Source organism: Bos grunniens, chromosome 29 (genome assembly GCF_055505025.1).
Source record: "Bos grunniens cultivar Pamir isolate PY7600 chromosome 29, Bosgru_T2T1.0, whole genome shotgun sequence".
Classification (NCBI taxonomy): domain Eukaryota; kingdom Metazoa; phylum Chordata; class Mammalia; order Artiodactyla; family Bovidae; genus Bos; species Bos grunniens.
Window position 1 is genome coordinate 21,497,440 of NC_141193.1, and position 17,889 is coordinate 21,515,328.

At 52.8% G+C, this 17,889-nt stretch overlaps 3 protein-coding genes across 21 annotated transcripts in view; 1 reads left to right on the forward strand and 2 right to left on the reverse strand.

Annotated features, from left to right (window-relative positions):
- Positions 1 to 212: 212 nt before the first annotated feature.
- FOXRED1 (FAD dependent oxidoreductase domain containing 1) lies at positions 213 to 7,966 on the reverse strand. 14 transcript variants are annotated; one of them, XR_015157562.1, is made up of 11 exons: positions 7,815 to 7,966; positions 5,367 to 5,587; positions 4,600 to 4,710; positions 4,010 to 4,128; positions 3,019 to 3,113; positions 2,617 to 2,718; positions 2,179 to 2,255; positions 1,664 to 1,824; positions 1,440 to 1,569; positions 1,097 to 1,299; positions 213 to 895 (listed from the first exon to the last, which is right to left on the reverse strand). XR_015157562.1 is itself a non-coding variant. In XM_086383702.1 (11 exons), exons 1-11 carry the CDS (start codon positions 7,942 to 7,944, stop codon positions 641 to 643), a joined length of 1,506 nt encoding a protein of 501 aa, XP_086239828.1. In that variant the 5' UTR covers positions 7,945 to 7,966; the 3' UTR covers positions 213 to 640. The 14 variants fall into 14 exon arrangements, 12 of the variants coding, with proteins under 12 accessions (XP_086239828.1, XP_086239836.1, XP_086239838.1 ...); XR_015157563.1 differs by having other exon boundaries at positions 7,690 to 7,839; XM_086383702.1 differs by having other exon boundaries at positions 1,097 to 1,201.
- A 151-nt stretch (positions 7,967 to 8,117) lies between these two features.
- On the forward strand, positions 8,118 to 14,466 carry SRPRA (SRP receptor subunit alpha). Its single transcript, XM_086383701.1, has 14 exons — positions 8,118 to 8,299; positions 8,929 to 9,012; positions 9,308 to 9,471; positions 9,864 to 10,027; positions 10,281 to 10,440; positions 10,572 to 10,725; positions 10,951 to 11,042; positions 11,144 to 11,262; positions 11,383 to 11,469; positions 11,773 to 11,945; positions 12,043 to 12,256; positions 12,896 to 13,059; positions 13,144 to 13,242; positions 13,379 to 14,466. The coding sequence occupies exons 1-14, from the start codon at positions 8,183 to 8,185 to the stop codon at positions 13,505 to 13,507; spliced, it is 1,920 nt and encodes a 639-aa protein (XP_086239827.1). The 5' UTR covers positions 8,118 to 8,182; the 3' UTR covers positions 13,508 to 14,466.
- A 262-nt stretch (positions 14,467 to 14,728) lies between these two features.
- SIRAL1 (SIR2 antiphage like 1) overlaps positions 14,729 to 17,889 on the reverse strand; it is a 48,576-nt gene continuing 45,415 nt past the window's right edge. For 3 of the 6 annotated variants that reach the window (XM_086383750.1, XM_086383746.1, XM_086383751.1), the window contains exons 7-8: positions 15,603 to 15,659; positions 14,729 to 15,223 (exon numbers count right to left, since the gene is read on the reverse strand). In XM_086383750.1, the coding sequence (XP_086239876.1) occupies positions 15,210 to 15,223; positions 15,603 to 15,659 (71 nt within the window). In that variant the 3' untranslated portion in view covers positions 14,729 to 15,209. Of the gene's footprint in view, positions 15,224 to 15,602; positions 15,663 to 17,889 lie in introns of all 6 variants that reach the window. The other 3 variants (XM_086383747.1, XM_086383745.1, XM_086383748.1) reach the window with 1 other exon arrangement.

The window sequence follows — 17,889 nt, forward strand, 5'->3', positions numbered from 1 at the left end:
CTTCTGCTCACTTGATAAGTCCTGGCGCTTACCTACCCTCTACTCAGGGGTTCCACTGGCCACCCCGCCACCCCCGGCCCCCGGCAGCACAACTGCCCTCTCCTCCCTCCCTCTCCCAACGGATGATCTGGGAGGGCCACCGACTAGGGTGGTGTTTCAAAAGCGACTGCCATTAGGTGAAAAGACGAAGGGACAGAGGACTGCTAAAAGGAAAGAGTTAATCACATTTATTGATCAATAAGGAGGATAAACAGAAAAGTCAACAGACCTAGGCCAAGCTGCCCCAGGTTGCTTCTGGTCTGGGCTCTGCTGAGAGAGGCAGAGGCAGTCTCTCTGGTTTGGTACCAGGAAGGAGCCAGTCCTGGGTCCTGATGCTCAGGGCCCCTGAGGTGTTCTGTCCTGCTGGGCTACTGGTGGGAGGCATCAACCTGGGCCCTGATCAGTCCTGGGGTCCCGCCCCATCGTTCTCCATTAGCATGGGCCTGGGCCCATATGGGGCAGGGCGCCCTGGAAGAGAGGCGGGTGGAGGAGACCCTGGCTTGGTGCTGGGGAGGCCCAAGCTGTGAGGAGGTATGAGCATGGCCAGGATCAGAGCCCAGGGTGACACAGTGGGTGGTGGGCCTGTGAGGCACTCCCGAGCTCAGAGGATACAGTGTTCCTGGGCCTTCTCTCCAAAGTAAAAGCGGCTGAAGAGGAAGGGGCTCAGGTTGATGGTCTGGAAGTGGCCCTCCAGCACCATCTCGGCCACAGCCCGCCCCACGGCGGGGGCCTGCTGGAGCCCGTGGCCACTGAAGCCCGTCGCAAAGTACATGTTGATGACAAGGGGGTGGGGGCCCACCACGCCGTTCTGGTCAAAGGTGTTGTAGTCATAATAGCCAGCCCAGGCACTCCGGACCTGCGGGAGCACGAGATATGGGGCTCCTGGGAGGGCTGCCCATGCACCCTACCTCACTCCCAGTACCCTCTACCACCTCTGAGCAGGCCCACGGAATAGTCCTCAGCCATTGTGAAGTGGAGGCCCCTGTTGTGTGGGGTGGGTGGCAGGCTCTGGGAGCAGGCCCAGAGGCTCCAGGGTCATCTGTCTCAGTCCAGTTACCTTTAGAGTCTCAAAGGCTGGTACCCTCTGGGCCAAACGGGGCCACACCTTCTCCTGGAAGAAGTCGTAGTCCACTTCCAGGTTCCCTGGGTCTGGTTCCTCCTCCTGGTAGGGAGAGGTGGGGACAGGGCTGACGTTGTCCAGGACAAGGGCAGATCCAGACGTCACCGACCTCTTTAGTTGGTCCCCTTGGTGGGCAGGGGCTGGGGGGGAAGAGACCCCAGTTCAAAGCCAGAGGGGACTGTGACATCAGTTCCCGCGTGGGGCCCTCCAAGGAAGCCTGACTCCTGAGTGACACCCGCTCTCCGTCTCTTCGCCAGCACCCTGACCGCACGGAGCTTACCTCTGTGGGGCTACAGCTGCCCAGGTAGTTGTTGCCTAATCCTTCCCGGCGGAAATAGGCTCCACTGGAGTCTGCAACGAGCGGTGCCTCCAGGCCTGGTCCCTGGGGGCAGTGCCACAGGTACACATACCTGCCGTGACCAGCAGCGTGAGAAGTGGCGAGAACAGTGACCCCCCACCCCGACCCTCGTGTAACCACCCCCTGAAGAGCCCTGGAGGAGTCACCTTTTCCTCGGCTCCACGGGCAGCTTAGTGCCCTGCATGGTACCTGGCGGCCCGTTCCCAACACCAGCCAGCTCTGCTATTTGGCCAGACCAGGCCCCCGCTGCATTGACCACTATGGCACACTCCACAGGCTGGAACTCCTGGCTGTGGTCCATCTTCACCTGCGGACCCCAGCCTCGGTTTACCCACACGGGAAGCGGGTAGAAGACGATCAAAAGGACAGGCATGTGTAAAACAGCCGGCGAGTGGGAAGGGACTATGTAACACAGGCAGCCCAGCCTGGCATTTTGTGACATCAGAGGAGTGGGATGGGAGGGGGGAGGGAGGATCAAGAAAGCAGGGATATAAAGAATTATGACTGATTCGCGTTGTTGTATGCAGAAACCAACACAATATGGTAAAGCAATTTTCCTCTATAACTAAAACAATTTAAACAAAATGCATAAACACAAGGACAGTCATGACTTTCCTCACTATGCACTTTGCTAAGGGAGGCCCCTAGGCTGAGAACTTACATGGACCTCATGGATCCTTTTCAAAGTCAACTGCTCCCCGCTGGCAGTCTCCATGTGGCTGGAGGAAGAGATGAAACCTGCAGAAAAAGGGAAGAAGGTAAGTCCTTGAGGGCTTGAAGAGGAAGGAAATGGAGCTTCCACGGTTCCCTAAGGACAGAGAGCTGGAGGCTAGGAGCTGTCCCACAGGCATCGAAGCCAAAAGGGACAGGGCAGCCAGGACGAACTTGGCCACACAGGACAGGATGATGCCGGAACTTCAAGCAGCTCACGAGTCATGGAAAAATCTGCTTAGGAGCTGGAGGTGGGATGCTCAGGACCAGACCCGGGGAGAAGCCCCCACTCCCCTTGCTCAGCCTGTGTGTGCAGGCGAGACCCGGTGTGGGCTGGCCTCCCCGCCGCCAGAGGACATAAGCCACGGGCACCGGGCCTCAGACTCACGCGTCACCTCTCCTTGGCAGAAAAGGACCCCCATGGACTGTAACTTTCGCCGAAGCCCCTGGAGCAGACACCAGGGGTCAAACCAACCCTCGTTCTCCAGCCCTGTGAGGAGAAAGAAGACTCGTGAAGGGGGCCTAGGACCTTCCTCTCCTGTTGTCTTTCCCACACCCTTTGACTCCTCTTCAGGGCTCGTAAGCTGGAGAATGTCACACTGATCGACTGCACCAGAGCTGGATCCTATGAAAGGACAGAGCTGGCCTGGCCCGGGGCAGGTCCTGCTGGCCAGGAGGGAGGAGCTGTCCCTCCTGGGACAAGTTCCTCCTTGACTTGGCTGCAGGGCGCGGAGACCTCTCACCCTGAGGCGCCCCTCAACCTCTGACCCCCTCTCCAAGTAAGGCTCACCGTATGATGCCAAAGCCACTCCCTCTGTGTTGATCCAGGGAAACTTTTTCTGAAGCTGCTCCGGAGACATCAGACAGACTTTGGCTCCTTCCTGCCTGGAGGAATGCGTGGGTCTGCGCATGTGTGCTCAGTGAGCATGTGTATGGGGGGCGGGGGAGGAGGGAGAGAAGGGGGACCTGGCTCCACAGTCAGCTCACCCATGCCACTCTTCCTTGCTGCCTGGTCAAAAGTCCAGCCTCTGCCCTCCCTTTCCACTCTGACAGCCTAGACTCCCTTTGGCCACACCAAGCCCCCTGCCCCCCGCCAACTGTTCCCTGTGCTTTCACAACAGGGAGGGTCACTCTGTTCTGCTCAGGGGGCCCTTCCCGTCCACCTTCCAGTACAGTCCTGCTCACAACACAACTGTCCCCTCTGCAACCCTGATGCCCAAAGGCAGCATCACAGGTGCCCAAAGGACACACGAGCCCGATGAGGCAGTCTGGTTCGAATCCTGGTGCCACCACCTACTAGCTCTGGGTGCCTCAGGTTCCCCACGTGGGAAATGGGGATGTTCTGACAACTAAATGCGTTAATGTCTGTGATGCATTTAGGATGTGACTTGACGTCACTAGTCACAGTCATAGAGCCATCTGGTGAAGATGCCTGCTCTTGACTGGCTGGTCATGAGACCCCACAGCCTTTGACACGAGCCCTCCATAAAGCCTACGAGTTCTACTTTCTGGCTGTTAGAGAAAACACTTGTGGATTCGTGGGACTTGGTAGAAGGGATGTGTCCTGGGGGGTTCTCATTGCCTGGGAATTTAGGAACCACTGTGACAGCGACTGTCCGTGTCTGGATACAGCACTTAGCACGGGACAAGGAGGTCTGCCCATGTCCATCCTTCTGACAGACTGAGCTCCTAGGGCCTGTCTCATCAGCTCTGTCACCCTGGCCTCTAAAGTGAGTCAGAGGGTGCTGAGATGCAGCGCGGAGGCCGCGCCAGGCGCCCACCTCTGCATTTTCACGTTGCGTTCCATGATCGCAGCCCCCTCCTCAGAAGCCAGAAGGAGGTAACCGGAGGGGTTGAACTGGAGGTCTAGGGGAGGGTCATCGACCACCGCCAGGTACTCCTGTGTGCAAAGAAAAGCTCGTCCAGGAAACTGACTTCAAGAACGGAGGCAGTGGGACTTCCCGGGTGTCCAAAGGCTAAGACTCTGAGCTCCCAGTGCAGCGGGTCCAGGTTCAATCCCTGGTCACGGAACCAGATTCCACATGCCACATCTAGACATCCCACAAGCTGTAACTAGAGATCCTGCATGATGCAACAAAGATCAAAGATTCTGCATACTGCAACTAAGACCCAGTGCAGCCAAATACATAAATATTAAAAAAAAAAAAAAAGGGAGAGGGAGCTTTTCTGGCTTTCTTACCACAACCCTCAGCTCAGTGCCCTAACCCAGAGAAAAGCCCCCTCCAGGCACTGCCACTGGGAAGAAAACTGGTGTTTCCAACTCCTAGCTGCCCTGTCTCCCCTGCCAGCAGGACTGCCCCCCTCTCTGGGCTAAAGGAGGGGTCGCCACTCCCACCCCCCCCAATCTCACATTGATGTTCCGTAGAAATTCGGCCGAAAAGAGGGAGAGCTGGACGTTCTGAGGCAATGAGAACTGCTGGCGAATCCCGCCCACGGAGAGCACGGTGGAGGCCCGGGCATACTGCGGAGATGAGAGAAGGTGAGGCGGGCCCTGTCCCGTGTGAGAAGAATACTGTCGTGGAGGGTGAGAGTCACATGTCCAAAGTTGAAGGGGCGTCCTACCCTCAGGTTTTATAATCTAAGAGGAGCTGAAGTGAACAAACCCAAATGAAGGCAGTGAGAACAATGGTCATTAAAATCCTTATTAGGATAGGTACAGAGCAGAGGATCAGTCATCAAAGGGCAGGACACCCTCATACAAAGTTACAAAATGGTAATGACCCTGAAGTCCAAGGCTGGAGACTGACTTTTGGTTCTGCTAACTGGAAAACAGAAGGACATGGCCAATGGAGCAAGACCTGTGACTAGCCAGCAGTGGTAAACAGGAACAATTAAAACACAAAAACCTCAGAAGCAATGAAGCCTGCAAGGGGTTTGTAATAACTGCGCTGATTACAGCTGGAATGCAGGCCAGACCTCTGCAATCTCAAAACACACAACAATTGTGAAATTTGCTTTCAAAAGCAAAAACCTTACTGTCAAGGTCACTAGTTTGAGGAAGAACCTGGGGCTGTTTCACAAGGGCCAAAGTCCTGTCCCTTCAGAGATTTCAGCCTTTCTTCTCCTCCCCTGCCCCTGACTCTGAGTTGCCAGACTCTGCCCCACCTCAGACCTCACCGTGTGGTCCCGCTCCACCACCAGCACCCGAATGGCACCTTGCTGCTTCTCCAACCTCTTCAGCCAGTAGGCCACAGACAGGCCAAGCACCCCACCCCCCACAATCACCACATCTGAGCGTTCGGGGGGCAGGTGGCTGGTGTCATACAGTGGGTTCCAAGCCCCGCCAGGGAAGATGGACTGGATCTTCTTCTTGATCTCCGACACCTTTCCATCCCAGTCTGTGGGATGCAGTTATGATCAGAGAGGGCCATGCATCTCCTTTCCAAGAGGCGGGGTGGGGTGTGTGTATATCGTGGTCAGAAGATGGGCACAGGAAAAGGTGGGCTAAACTGACACTGAGTTTTTAGTCCTCACAAGGTCAGCTGGCACCCAGCAGCATTCCACAGCTTTGCCTCATGGTCTCTGTGCCCAAGTCGCACTTCCTTTGAGTGCATTATACTAGCTCTGCAAGATTCAGCTTCCTAAAGTGAACACTCTCTACTCTCTCCCTAGGCCAGGGGACTTACACATTTCTCTCCTGGGCTTCTGGACGAATAAGTCCTGGCACATCTAGAGCCACAGGGCCCTCAGAAGCATGGACCTCTGAGTGGCACCTTCTCCTGGATATTCATCACCACCAGCAAATCTACACGCACATCCTGCCTGTTATCAAGTTCTTATGGCTTTGCCTCTTAAATCTCTCTCCAATCTGTCCCCCTTTTTTTCCCCATCTCTACCACCACTGCCCTGGACCAAACCACGATGATGTCTTTCCCACGAAGGCTGTTAAGAGCTCCCATTTCCACTCATTCCCCTCTTGTCCTACCCCCCAACTTCTTTCCTATATCACAGCTTTGTTGTTGTTGTTCAATAGCTAAGCCATGTCCGACTCTTTGCAACCCCGTGGACTGAAGCACGCCAGGCCTCCCTGTCCATCACCAACTCCCACAGGATGCTCAAACTCATATCCACTGAGTCGGTGATGCTATCCAACCATCTAATCCTGTTGCCCCCTTTGGCTCCTGCCTTCAATCTTTCCCAGCATCAGGGTCTTTTCCAATGAGTCTATCACAGCTAGAATGACCTCTTCTGAACATTAATCTAATCAAACACTCTTTTGCTTAGAACCTTCCATGGCATTCCATCACTCTAAGGACAAAGGTTCAAAATCTTTCACGTGGCCTGTGAGACACTGCCCAATCTAGCTCTTGTTCACCTTGTCTTCCCAGAACTCTCCAACCTCACCCCTTCATTTCTGCCACAGAGGACTTACACAGGTGTTCTCTCTGCTTTGAAACTCTGCGCCCACTTCTTTGCCCAGTTAAGAATCCTTGGTTCCTTTTGATCTCAGCTCGGTTATCATTTTCTCAGGAATGCCTTTCCTGACCTCCCCTAGACTATGCCAAGTAATCCTGTTATTATCTCATAGCTATCTCATAGCTCAGTGAACTGTTCTTCTGCAACATGCAGCACACTTGCAACTTTGAACTCATCTGTGATTGCTTCATACTGCGCTATGTCTATCTTCTCCACCAAATCTCCAGCCTAGCACATCCTAAGTGCTCAATAAATGCCTTGAATACATGAATCTTTTTGTCTTTCACACCAAGCTCATAAATCTCCAAGTCTCCTGTCACTGTCTCCAGTCCCAAGTTCAAACTCTTCTCAGCATTCGAGTCTTTCTTTGATCTGGACTTAACCTTACCCATAATTTCATACTACTACTCAACTCTCTATCCGATGGCCTTTGCTAATTCCTTGCACGAAAACGATACTTCTCTAACCTTTGCTCAGTTCTCCAGAACCTGGAGCTCACACTTTCCTTGAGCCAGTAAACACCATCTTTCAAGGCTGATCTCAGTTTCCAGCCGTTCCATGTATGGCTACCAACACTACCTACTGGCAGTGCAGGACATCGTCCTAGTTGGCTTCTCTTCAGTTTTCAACTGGTCTACGAAGCCTTCCCTCTCCAGCTACACCTCAGACACCTCCAGGACGTGTATCGAATCCTCTCTCTTCTTTCCTCCTCACGGCCACAAAACAGCATCCTGCTTGCAAGCACGACTTCATTAATTTCTGTGCAACCAAAGAATCAGCCCGGCTGCAATTTTGGTGGCAAACTCAGGCATAGAATCATCTGGGATATGTCACCTGAGAAAGGCAACTCTGGGATCCATACCCCTGTCCAGGCTCTACAAGCTCCGGCAGGCAAGGTTACCCCCTACTCCGAGGGACCCACTGTCTTCCCAGCGTGGGCTGGGATTCTGAGTCCTGAAGGTCACAAGGCTGGAGACTGGGGACACCCCAGAACCACGATACCCTCCGCTGCCCTCAACTTTACCCAGAGTAGAGCCTCTTCTGTATGTGCCTAGCCCCCGTCCGGAGAGGCACGGGCCCAGGCGGAGCCGCAGCGCCCTCCGAAGCATGGCCCTGCTGTTGCTGGCCGCTAGGAGAGCAGCACCCTACCCGGGTACAGTCCCAGCCTGCAGTCACTACTACGCGACGCCAGTCGTTCATTCGAGCACTCCCATTGCCAGCGACGCCACGGGGTCCTGCCCCCCCCCACCCTATAGGCGGTCGGTCCCTCCCAGGACATGCTGAGAGGCCCGCCGAGGCCCGCCCCCACCCTCCATTGGCCAGCTGGGCGTCTACGTCAGTCCTGCGCGCCCGTGGGCGGAGCCGCGGAGGGATCCGGGCGGCGCTGAGCGGAAGTGCGGCTGCGCCGGTTTCCGGGGCCGCTGGTGTGACGTGTCCCGCGCTTGGCGCAGCAGGAAGCAGCGGCGATCGAGGCCTGAGTTCCCGGCGCCGGCCCCGGCTCCTTTCCCGCTGCCGCCATGCTCGACTTCTTCACCATTTTTTCCAAAGGCGGGCTCGTTCTCTGGTGCTTTCAGGGCGTGAGCGACTCATGCACCGGGCCTGTTAACGCGTTAATTCGTTCCGTGCTGCTGCAGGTACCGCCCCGCGGGATCAGAACTCCGGGCTCGTCCCCCTCCCCCCTGACCCGACCCCTAGTCCCCTTTGACTGATCCCGGGCCTCCCTCTCACCCTGTCTGCCCACCTCAAACTGGCCACTCGCTTGTAGCCAGAACTCCGCTTCTTTCTCCCGCTCCTATCAGACCATCCCTCAACTTTGTGATGTCCCCTCCCCCCTCCGCTTTCTGGGACTCTGGCAGGATTCGGTAGTCCATTGAGACCTCCCTTCGTTCCCCAGTTTCACTGCCAGCGGCTTGCTTTTCTGTTGTCGCAAAGGCTGGATGAGATAAAGGATGAAAGAACGTCTTTTAAGAAGTGTAGATAGTGTCCGGCTGCCGGTAAACCTGATTGTTTACATGAGGACTCTTCTCGCTGGCACATGTCGGTGCCTCCCACCTTTCCCCTCCTTCCCCCACCCCCCCAGCTGGGTGTCTACACTTTTCTCCCAGGTGTAATGCTGGAGAGCAGTGCCCTGAATCTTTTGGCCCTGGAGGACAGGTTTGAGTTTAGGGGAATGTCTGGTTCCTTCCCGAAGGTAGTCCTGGAGGGGCCCAGCTCCAGGTGTTTGAGGGGACAGTCTGAATTCTGAGATACACTCTTTTTCCAGGAGAGAGGAGGTAACAACTCCTTCACCCATGAGGCACTCACTCTCAAGTATAAACTGGACAACCAGTTTGAGTTGGTGTTTGTGGTAAGTGAGGGTATTTTAGAGGGGTAACGATTACACTGACAGGCAGTCCTGATGATTCAGAAAATCCTGATTAATTGCACCCAGTGTCTACGATGAAGTAACTGAGAAAACAAGGAGGGTGGAGGGGAAAAGGGAAGCCGCTCTTGGGCCCAGTCAGAGGGCTTGGCTGCTCCTCAGGTCAGGGAAACCGGCCAGGGGCTGAGCCAGTCCCTGGAGGCCTGGGTCAAGTTGGCTTCCCTCTGTTCTGGGCCAGCATGTAAGCAGATCTGCTGGCTCTGTTCCTTTCCCTGAACAGGTAGGTTTTCAGAAGATCCTAACACTGACGTATGTGGACAAGTTGATAGACGACGTTCACCGGCTGTTTCGAGACAAGTACCGCACTGAGATCCAACAGCAGAGTGCCTTAAGTCTATTGAATGGCACTTTCGATTTCCAGAATGACTTTCTGCGGCTCCTTCGGTGAGAGGCCTCCCCTCTGCAAAATCAATTTCTGAGACTTGATGAGTTCCCTTCCTTCCCAAGAGGGCGTAGTACACTGTGGGTTGAAAGGGGCTCCTGAGTTGGCTTCCCAGTTCTGATTGCCTGCTTGGTGTGAGGGCCCTTCCCCTGGATTTAGACTGTCAACCTTTTCTCTTTGGGCTTCCCTGGTGGCTCAGATGGTAAAGAATACCTGCAATGTGGGAAACCCAGGTTTGATCCCTGGCTTGGGAAAATCCCCTGGAGAAGGAAGTGTCAACCCACTCTAGAATTCTTGACTGGAGAATCCAATCCTGGCCCACCAGGCTCCTCTGTCCATAGAATCGCAGAGTCAGACACGACTGAAGCGACTTAGTATGAACTTTTCTCTTTAGTGAAGCAGAGGAGAGCAGTAAGATCCGTGCTCCCACTACCATGAAGAAATTTGAAGATTCTGAGAAGGCGAAGAAACCTGTGAGATCCATGATTGAGACACGGGGTGAAAAGCCTAAGGAAAAAGCCAAGAATAACAAAAAAAACAAGGGGGCCAAGAAGGAAGGTGAGTTTGAACTTGGACATCCAGGGGCATGAGACGTTGTTCAGGTGGCACTGAAGCGGCTCCCTGTCCTTCCCTCTGTCGTCGTTTGCCTCCCTGGCTCAGGTGCCCACCACCCTCATTATTGTCCCCAATGTCGGTGATCCCCCAGGTGTTTCTTCACAGTTTTCTCTGAATGATCTGGGAGGGTTTTCCCCATTTGTCTATTTTGTTGGAATTCGGTCTTTTTTTTTTCAGTGAGTTTTCTCCTTGACAGGTTCTGATGGCCCTCTGGCTACTAGCAAAGCAGCCCCTGCAGAAAAGTCAGGTCTCCCAGTAGGACCTGAGAACGGGGAGGAACTTTCCAAAGAGGAGCAGATCCGCAGGAAGCGGGAAGAGTTCATTCAGAAGCATGGGAGGGGTATGGAGAAGTCCAGGTGAGCAGCCCAGCTTTGCCCTCAGCTTTTGCTATCCAGACACGTTAGGGGTGAGGGAGTCCTTGTCTCTGAGGTGGATGCTGCCTCTCCTGCTGCTCCACCATAATCCTCTCTACTGTAACCCTTCACAGCAAGTCCAGTAAGTCAGATGCTCCCAAGGAGAAAGGCAAAAAGGCACCCCGGGTGTGGGCACTGGGAGGCTCTGCTAACAAGGAAGTTCTGGACTACAGCACTCCCACCACCAACGGAGCCCCCGAAGCGGCCCCGCCTGAGGACATCAACTTGGTAAGAGGTAGCAGGGGCCAGAGTGAGGGTTAATGGTAATAAGCAGCAGGGGGAAGGAGAGATGAGGAGGGCAGTCCCCTTGATTCCTTGGAGCCAGAGGGTGGGTTACATTTGGAGCTTCTGGAGTCAAAGGGGCAGAGCAGTGTGGGACAGGGTCACTCCAGGCTTCCCTCCCCACCAGCTCATGGTTTCCTGATCCCTTCTTCCTCTCCCCACACCCTCCAGATTCGAGGGACTGGGCCTGGGAGGCAGCTTCAGGATCTGGACTGCAGCAGCTCAGATGATGAAGGAGCTGCTCAGAACTCCACCAAACCTAGGTACGGGATTTGGTGGCGGGTGGCGGGTATGGCTCCAAAGGCACAGGATTTGCTGGCTGCCTGCTGGCTTTCTGTGCATCTGTGGTTTTCTGTGCCTGCAGTGCTACCAAAGGGACTCTGGGTGGCATGTTTGGGATGCTCAAGGGCCTTGTGGGTTCCAAGAGCTTGACTCGTGAAGACATGGAATCTGTGCTGGACAAGATGCGTGATCATCTCATTGGTGAGTCAGGACAGGGCAGACTCGTGTTTTTGGGCTAAGGATAGTGGGGTAGAAGGGCTGTACCATGGGGGTCGTTCACTCCTGCCAGGGCATTCACCCCACGCTTGTCCCCCTCCTTAGCTAAGAATGTGGCAGCAGACATTGCAGTCCAGCTCTGTGAATCCGTGGCCAACAAGTTGGAAGGGAAGGTGATGGGGACGTTCAGCAGTAAGTATCTCCCCAGACCTAGAAGTGCTTGGGTGGAGGTTATGAAGTCACCACCATTCTTATTAGATGCGTGACTTTTGACAAACTGTAATCTCTAAATCTCTGTTGTTTCACTTAGACTTCAGGTGTTCATGACATCTAACTTAAGAAGATTTGAATCAATTACTTGTCAGGTGCTTAGGGCTGTCAGATATGGTGTGTATTCCTGGGCAGGATCCTAGTTCCCTTTAGCTCAGCAAGATGCCAGGTGTTCGGAGCACCTGGCTTGGGCTTCATGGGTATACCTCCCTGCCCCACCCCCAGCGGTGACTTCCACGGTCAAGCAAGCTCTGCAGGAGTCCTTGGTGCAGATTCTACAGCCGCAGCGCCGCGTAGACATGCTCCGGGACATCATGGATGCCCAGCGTCATCAGCGCCCGTACGTGGTCACTTTCTGTGGTGTGAACGGCGTGGGGAAGTCTACCAACCTTGCCAAGGTGGGTGCTGTTCCCCAGCCTGAGTCTGACATTGTTTCTGCTGCTTTTTCCGTCTCTGCCACTGTGGGGCTGGCTGACAGTTCTGCCTCTTTTGCAGATCTCCTTCTGGCTGTTAGAGAACGGCTTCAGTGTCCTCATCGCTGCCTGCGACACATTTCGTGCCGGGGCTGTGGAACAGCTGCGGACGCACACCCGGCGTCTGAGCGCCCTGCACCCCCCCGAGAAGCACGGCGGCCGGACCATGGTGCAGTTGTTCGAGAAGGGCTACGGCAAGGATGCTGCTGGCATTGCCATGGAGGCCATTGCCTTTGGTACGGTGCACAGCAAGTGTGGAGCTTGTGCGGGCCCCTTTGCTCCGGGGGTTCTCTTGGAACTTGCAGAGGACCAGGGTTACCCTACCACCAACTTTCTGCTCAGTAGCAGCTCAGAATTAGTGATGTGCCATGCCATGCTCCACTTTGGGGTAACGTGTAGTTGCAGGCAAACCTCATGTATTCGTTTTGTTACCTCAATATTTGGTCACCTTTATCCTCCTGCTCGGGCTTCCCGGGTGTGGCTCAGTGGTAAAGAATCTGCCTGCCAATGCAGGAGACAAAATAGATACAGGTTCCAGCCCTGGGTCGGGAAGATCCCCTGCAGGAGGAAATGGAACCCACTCCAGTATTCTTGCCTGGGAAATTCATGGACAGAGGAGCCTGGCGGGCTACAGTCCACAGAGTTGCAGAGAGTCAGGCACACTGAGTGTACACACACACCCACCTGCTCTCCTTTCCCTAAATATGCTTCATGACAGCGTGTGGAAACTGTTTCTTACATCACCTTCTAACTTGATTCAAACCTAAGGAAATAAACAGGCAGACTTCTAATAGGGCCAGTTTAGGACCTGTTAAGAAGCTGGAAATGAGTGTAACAGTCCAGGAGTTTTGAGTTGACCACTTTTTTCTTTCTAGCACGTAACCAAGGCTTTGATGTGGTGCTGGTGGACACAGCTGGCCGCATGCAAGACAACGCTCCCCTGATGACTGCCCTGGCCAAGCTCATCACTGTCAACACACCTGACCTGGTGCTGTTTGTGGGGGAGGCCTTAGTAGGCAACGAGGCCGTGGACCAGCTGGTGAGGGCTCGGGCCTGGTTCTCTTCCCAACCTCAGCTCTGGCCAGTTAGGTATGTTATATTTATATCATGTTTCTCCTTTCAGGTCAAGTTCAACAGAGCCTTGGCTGACCATTCTATGGCCCAGACACCTCGGCTCATTGATGGCATTGTCCTTACCAAATTTGATACCATTGATGACAAGGTAAACATGGGCGAGACAGGGCAGTATGGGACCAGGAGGGGAGTGGCTGTCCTTCACAGGGGAGCGGAGCCTCCCGTCGCTGAGGGAGTGCAAAGGCAGGGTCCAGAAATGACTGGGTATCCTGTCTCTGCTTCAGGTGGGAGCTGCGATTTCTATGACCTACATCACAAGCAAACCCATCGTCTTTGTGGGCACTGGCCAGACCTACTGTGACCTACGCAGTCTAAACGCCAAGGCTGTGGTGGCTGCCCTCATGAAGGCTTAATGTGGCTCTCGCCTGATACCAAATCACCGCTTCCCCCAAAGTCCCTATCCCTGTATCAAGAATGTGCTTTAGAGTATGTGAGCAGCTTGTCTTCAGTGTAGTTCAAAGGCAGAGTGAGGGGGGCTCCGGGGCCTGCAGCCCCTCGTAACCCCACTCTCTGTTCAGCCCAGCCTCCACCTGCAGGGAGGGCCTAATCATGTTAGTCACTGCCCACTACCCTTCCCCGCCCCACCCCCGTGCTCTTCCCTCTTCCTAATCCAGCATCCCTCACTCTGCCTACAGACTCGGTCTCATTACAGCTTTGACCAATGGTTAGTAGATCCAACACCAGAGCTCTGCTAGTTAGTGTGGTCATGGGGACATCCGAGCATCGTCCCCCGCTCCATTAGAGAAGAGGCTTGAGAGCCTGCTCTGGGTCTCGATGGCCCCTCTCCGTAGGATACACAGCATTCAGGTCCGCAGGGCCAGGATAACACCCCTACACTGTGGCAGTGTATGGCCTCTTCTTAATTGCTGCTAATTCAATGATCCCTTCCCCTTTTCCCCAAAGCCTCAGCGAGGCCAGAGTGATGTGTTACAGATGAGTGAGAGGGGTCCCCGCCTCCCACAGAAGTAAAAGGAGCCGCGCTGCAGTGTTGCATTGGGCTTCTCAGCCTCCAAGACCTCCTCCCACTTCCAGAATCCACACGTAACCGCATGTTCCCCTTCCCGGGAGAAAACCAACTGTCAGGAGGGGTACATGTTGCCCCCTCCCCCTTCTGCTCCCCAGCGGATCCTGGCTCCTCCTCCTCCTCTACAGTGCCTGGTAGACGAGCGCCACGCTGAAGAATGCAGACCTTGTTAAGGCTTGTCCTGCAGCTTGGTGTTACAGATGTGCTGTTAGTGCAATAAGGTGAAGGCTGTCTGCCCAGAGGAATACATAATTTATATGAGAAAATACATTTCATAAGTAAATTGCCTTTTAGGTCTTGGAGTCATTTTACAGAGGATTCAAAACTAAACTACAGCACACTAACTAGAGTTTCTAGGGTACATGGCAGGAAGGGAAACGGGAACTGATAATGTTGAGGAATCAGGTGAAAATCAGCGCTTGTCCCCAGAATGAGATCACCTTCCCCACAGGGTACAAGAATAGAACTTTTAAAATTTAAATTCGGCCTGTACCTTTGCAGGTCAGGAGTTTTCTAAAGTGACTCAAAGTAGAGCTGGGGCCCTGGGAAGTAAATGAAGAAGCTTTTAATATTACAGCTCAATTATGTAAAATACTGTACACTGTAAAAGGTCTAGAAAACTAGAGCTTCAAGTCATATTTTAAAAAAGCCATTAAGCTTAATTGAAAAACCAAGTATAGAGTACAAAACTGCCGCAAGGGCCACGGCGAACCCGTGGCGTCGAGAGCCCAAGTCCTCTGTGCAGCCACAGTCGGTGGAAATGTCCTGTTGACCTGCTGTGTGGACTCAGCCTGGGGTGGGGTGGGGGCTCCATTTGGGCCCCTTGTCACTTGGGTATTGAACTGGAACAGGCTGCAGAGGAATGAGCCGGCATGAAGGATTAAGTTGGACATCTCTGCTAACCCCCAGCTTTCAGCCTCTGGGTATTGGTACTTCCTAGGAGCTGCTTCGGGTTCTTGTAAGTTCACTTGTTAAACACTCCACGGTAGGCCCTGACAACTTGATCTAATGGTGGCCGTTCTCTAGCGCTCTCAGGTACTATGGTCTGCAGAGAGAAAAAAGATGGTAAGTGAAGTTTCACATGTCAGGTTTATCCATCTAAAGCTGCAGAAACTGAAAGGAAAGTGAAATCGCTCAGTTGTATCCAACTCTGTGACCCCATGGACTGTAGCCTACCGGGCTCCTCCGTCCATAGGATTTTCCGGGCAAAGGTACTGGAGTGGGTTGCCATTTCCTTCTCCAGAAACTGAAGTCAAGCTTAATCCTAGAAAGGACAAGACACCAAATACTAGGAAACCTGTGAATGGACTTGGTAGGAAAATCCAGACTCTACAGGTGGGAGAGCTAAGTCATTCTCCAAGGTCTTAACTGAGTGCTGGGAAAACGTTTTCTGCTGACAAATGGTTGAACAGGAAACAGTATACCTCTTATTTCACTGTGTGCTGTAGACGAGCCATTCAGCTGGCCTTCTCTCACGATCCCTGCTAAACAGAACACACATCAGTATCAGATAATATGACCGAACAGCTAAAACTTAGCAAAGCAGCCAACTAAAGGGAGGTGAAAGCACATGGTCTGACTAAGGATGAAATTATCACTAATGCACAGTTGCTGCTGCTGCTAAGTCGCTTCAGTCGTGTCAGACTCTGTGCGACCCCAAAGACAGCAGTCCACCAGGCTCCCCCGTCCCTGGGATTCTCCAGGCAAGAACACTGGAGTGGGTTGCCATTTCCTTCTCCAATGCGTGAAAGTGAAAAATGAAAGTGAAGTCGCTCAGTCGCGTCCGACTCTTAGCGACCCCATGGACTGCAGCCTACCAGGCTCCTCCATCCATGGGATTTTTCAGGCAAGAGTATTGGAGTGGGGTGCCATTTCCTTCTCCGAGGCAGGGGCATAAACCAGGTTAGTCTTCACACTGTTGTACTAGATGATAGGGAAACACTGAGGTCCCTGAGTGCGCTAACACTCCTTGTGAAAAAACAAGTGTGTCCCTAACTAGTCCAGAAGCCCAAGTTTAGGTAAATAAAACTACTCCAGCCGGGGACAGGAAGCAGCATGCAAGGGGGAAAATTCAGTCAAGCAGAAGAGTGACTAGGAGCTGAGCTAACACCCCCAGAATGGGCTTAGAGCCTTGCTGTCTGATACAGTGCCATTGGCCACATGTGCTATTTAGTTCTAAATTAAAAACTGTGTTCCTCAGGGACTCCCCTGGAGGTCCAGTGGTTAGGACTCCGCACTTCCACTGCGGGGGGGTGGGTTCGATCTCTGGCTGGGGAACTGAGATTCCACAAGCGGCATGGGGCGGCCAAAAAAGAAAAAAGTCTGTTCCCCAGTCACACTTAACTACACTTCAAAACTCAATGGCCATGTGTGGCTTGTGGTTACAGTACTGGACAGAGATGATAGAATACTTCAGTCAGCACAGAAAATTCTGTTGGACAGCAATGGAATAAATAATGCGTGGGAAGAAGTTTAAAACTGAATACACAGGAGAAAAGAATAGCAGACAGAAACATGGACAGCTGGAGTAAAAATAAGCAAGAGACAGCGCTCGAACATACAAACTGGGATTCCCCTCCTGGAAAACAGAGCAATATTTATCAGCCACTAAAATGTTACCTTTGACCTGGTAATTATACTGAGAATACAGCCTATGGAAATTACTGGCAAAAGGAAAAACTCCAGGGATGAAGATACGTTCACTGCAACAGTGCTTACAATAGAAAAAACTAGATACTGCCTAAAACAGGGAAATAATTAGGTAACTATGACACAGTGGATTATAACAGTCATACTGGCTATGAAGACTGCAGCCATGTGCGGAAATGTATGGTATGTATCACTGAATTTAAAAAGTACCAGGACTGTATATAGATTTTGTTTACAACCATGAGGAAATGCACAAGGAAAACTTAACTGAAATACACCAAAGTGACTGCTCTTGTGATAGTAGTGAATTATAAAAGAATTACCTTATTTTCCCCATTACTTGATTTTCCTGAAATAAATGTATCTGCAGCCTACAGAATCTTCCAACCTAAGTAATTTTCACTTCGCAAAAGTTTGGACACAGCACAATGCCCGGTACAGAGCAAGAGCTCAGGGTTATAAAACAGCAGCGGTGAAAGACCTCTGACCTCTCACTGGTATTTATCTATAGACTCAAAACATAACTGTGGATGGAAGGTAAATTTGACTTGAAGTGCTTTAACCTAAAACTGCTCTGCTAGATTTCAGATCACAAACTTCAGCTGACCATTCTAATTAAAGCCCCTGGCCACACGGAAAATCCTTGATGTTTAACAATTCACAATACCCTAATGAGTGGTACAGAGAAGGCAATGGCACCCCACTCCAGTACTCTTGCCTGGAAAATCCCATGGACGGAGGAGCCTGGTAGGCTGTCGGACACGACTGAGCGACTTCACTTTCACTTTTCACTTTCATGCATTGGAGAAGGAAATGGCAACCCACTCCAGTATTCTTGCCCGGAGAATCCCAGGGATGGGGGAGCCTGATGGGCTGCAGTCTATAGGGTTGCACAGAGTCGGACACGACTGAAGCAACTTAGCAGCAGCAGCAGCAGCAGCAATGAGTGGTAACTTCATGGGGAGTTGCTCTGCTAGGAAGCCCATGCAGCTAAGGACAGTCTGTGCAGCTTCGCAATACTTCTGATGACTTTTGTCAATAAAAGACTTAGTGTAGGAAGAG

Excerpts from the sequence above, each read along its gene's own strand:
- FOXRED1 (XM_086383702.1), bottom strand. The coding sequence starts at position 7,944 with ATGTCCTGGGAGGGACCGACCGCCTATAGGGTGGGGGGGGGCAGGACC. Across the intron at positions 1,202-1,439 it reads GCAGCTGTAGCCCCACAGAG|GAGGAGGAACCAGACCCAGG; the intron begins GTAAGCTCCGTG and ends TCTCCCTACCAG. Across the intron at positions 896-1,096 it reads CAGCCTTTGAGACTCTAAAG|GTCCGGAGTGCCTGGGCTGG; the intron begins GTAACTGGACTG and ends GTGCTCCCGCAG.
- SRPRA (XM_086383701.1), top strand. The coding sequence starts at position 8,183 with ATGCTCGACTTCTTCACCATTTTTTCCAAAGGCGGGCTCGTTCTCTGG. Across the intron at positions 9,472-9,863 it reads GACTTTCTGCGGCTCCTTCG|TGAAGCAGAGGAGAGCAGTA; the intron begins GTGAGAGGCCTC and ends TTTTCTCTTTAG. Across the intron at positions 13,243-13,378 it reads TTGATACCATTGATGACAAG|GTGGGAGCTGCGATTTCTAT; the intron begins GTAAACATGGGC and ends TCTCTGCTTCAG.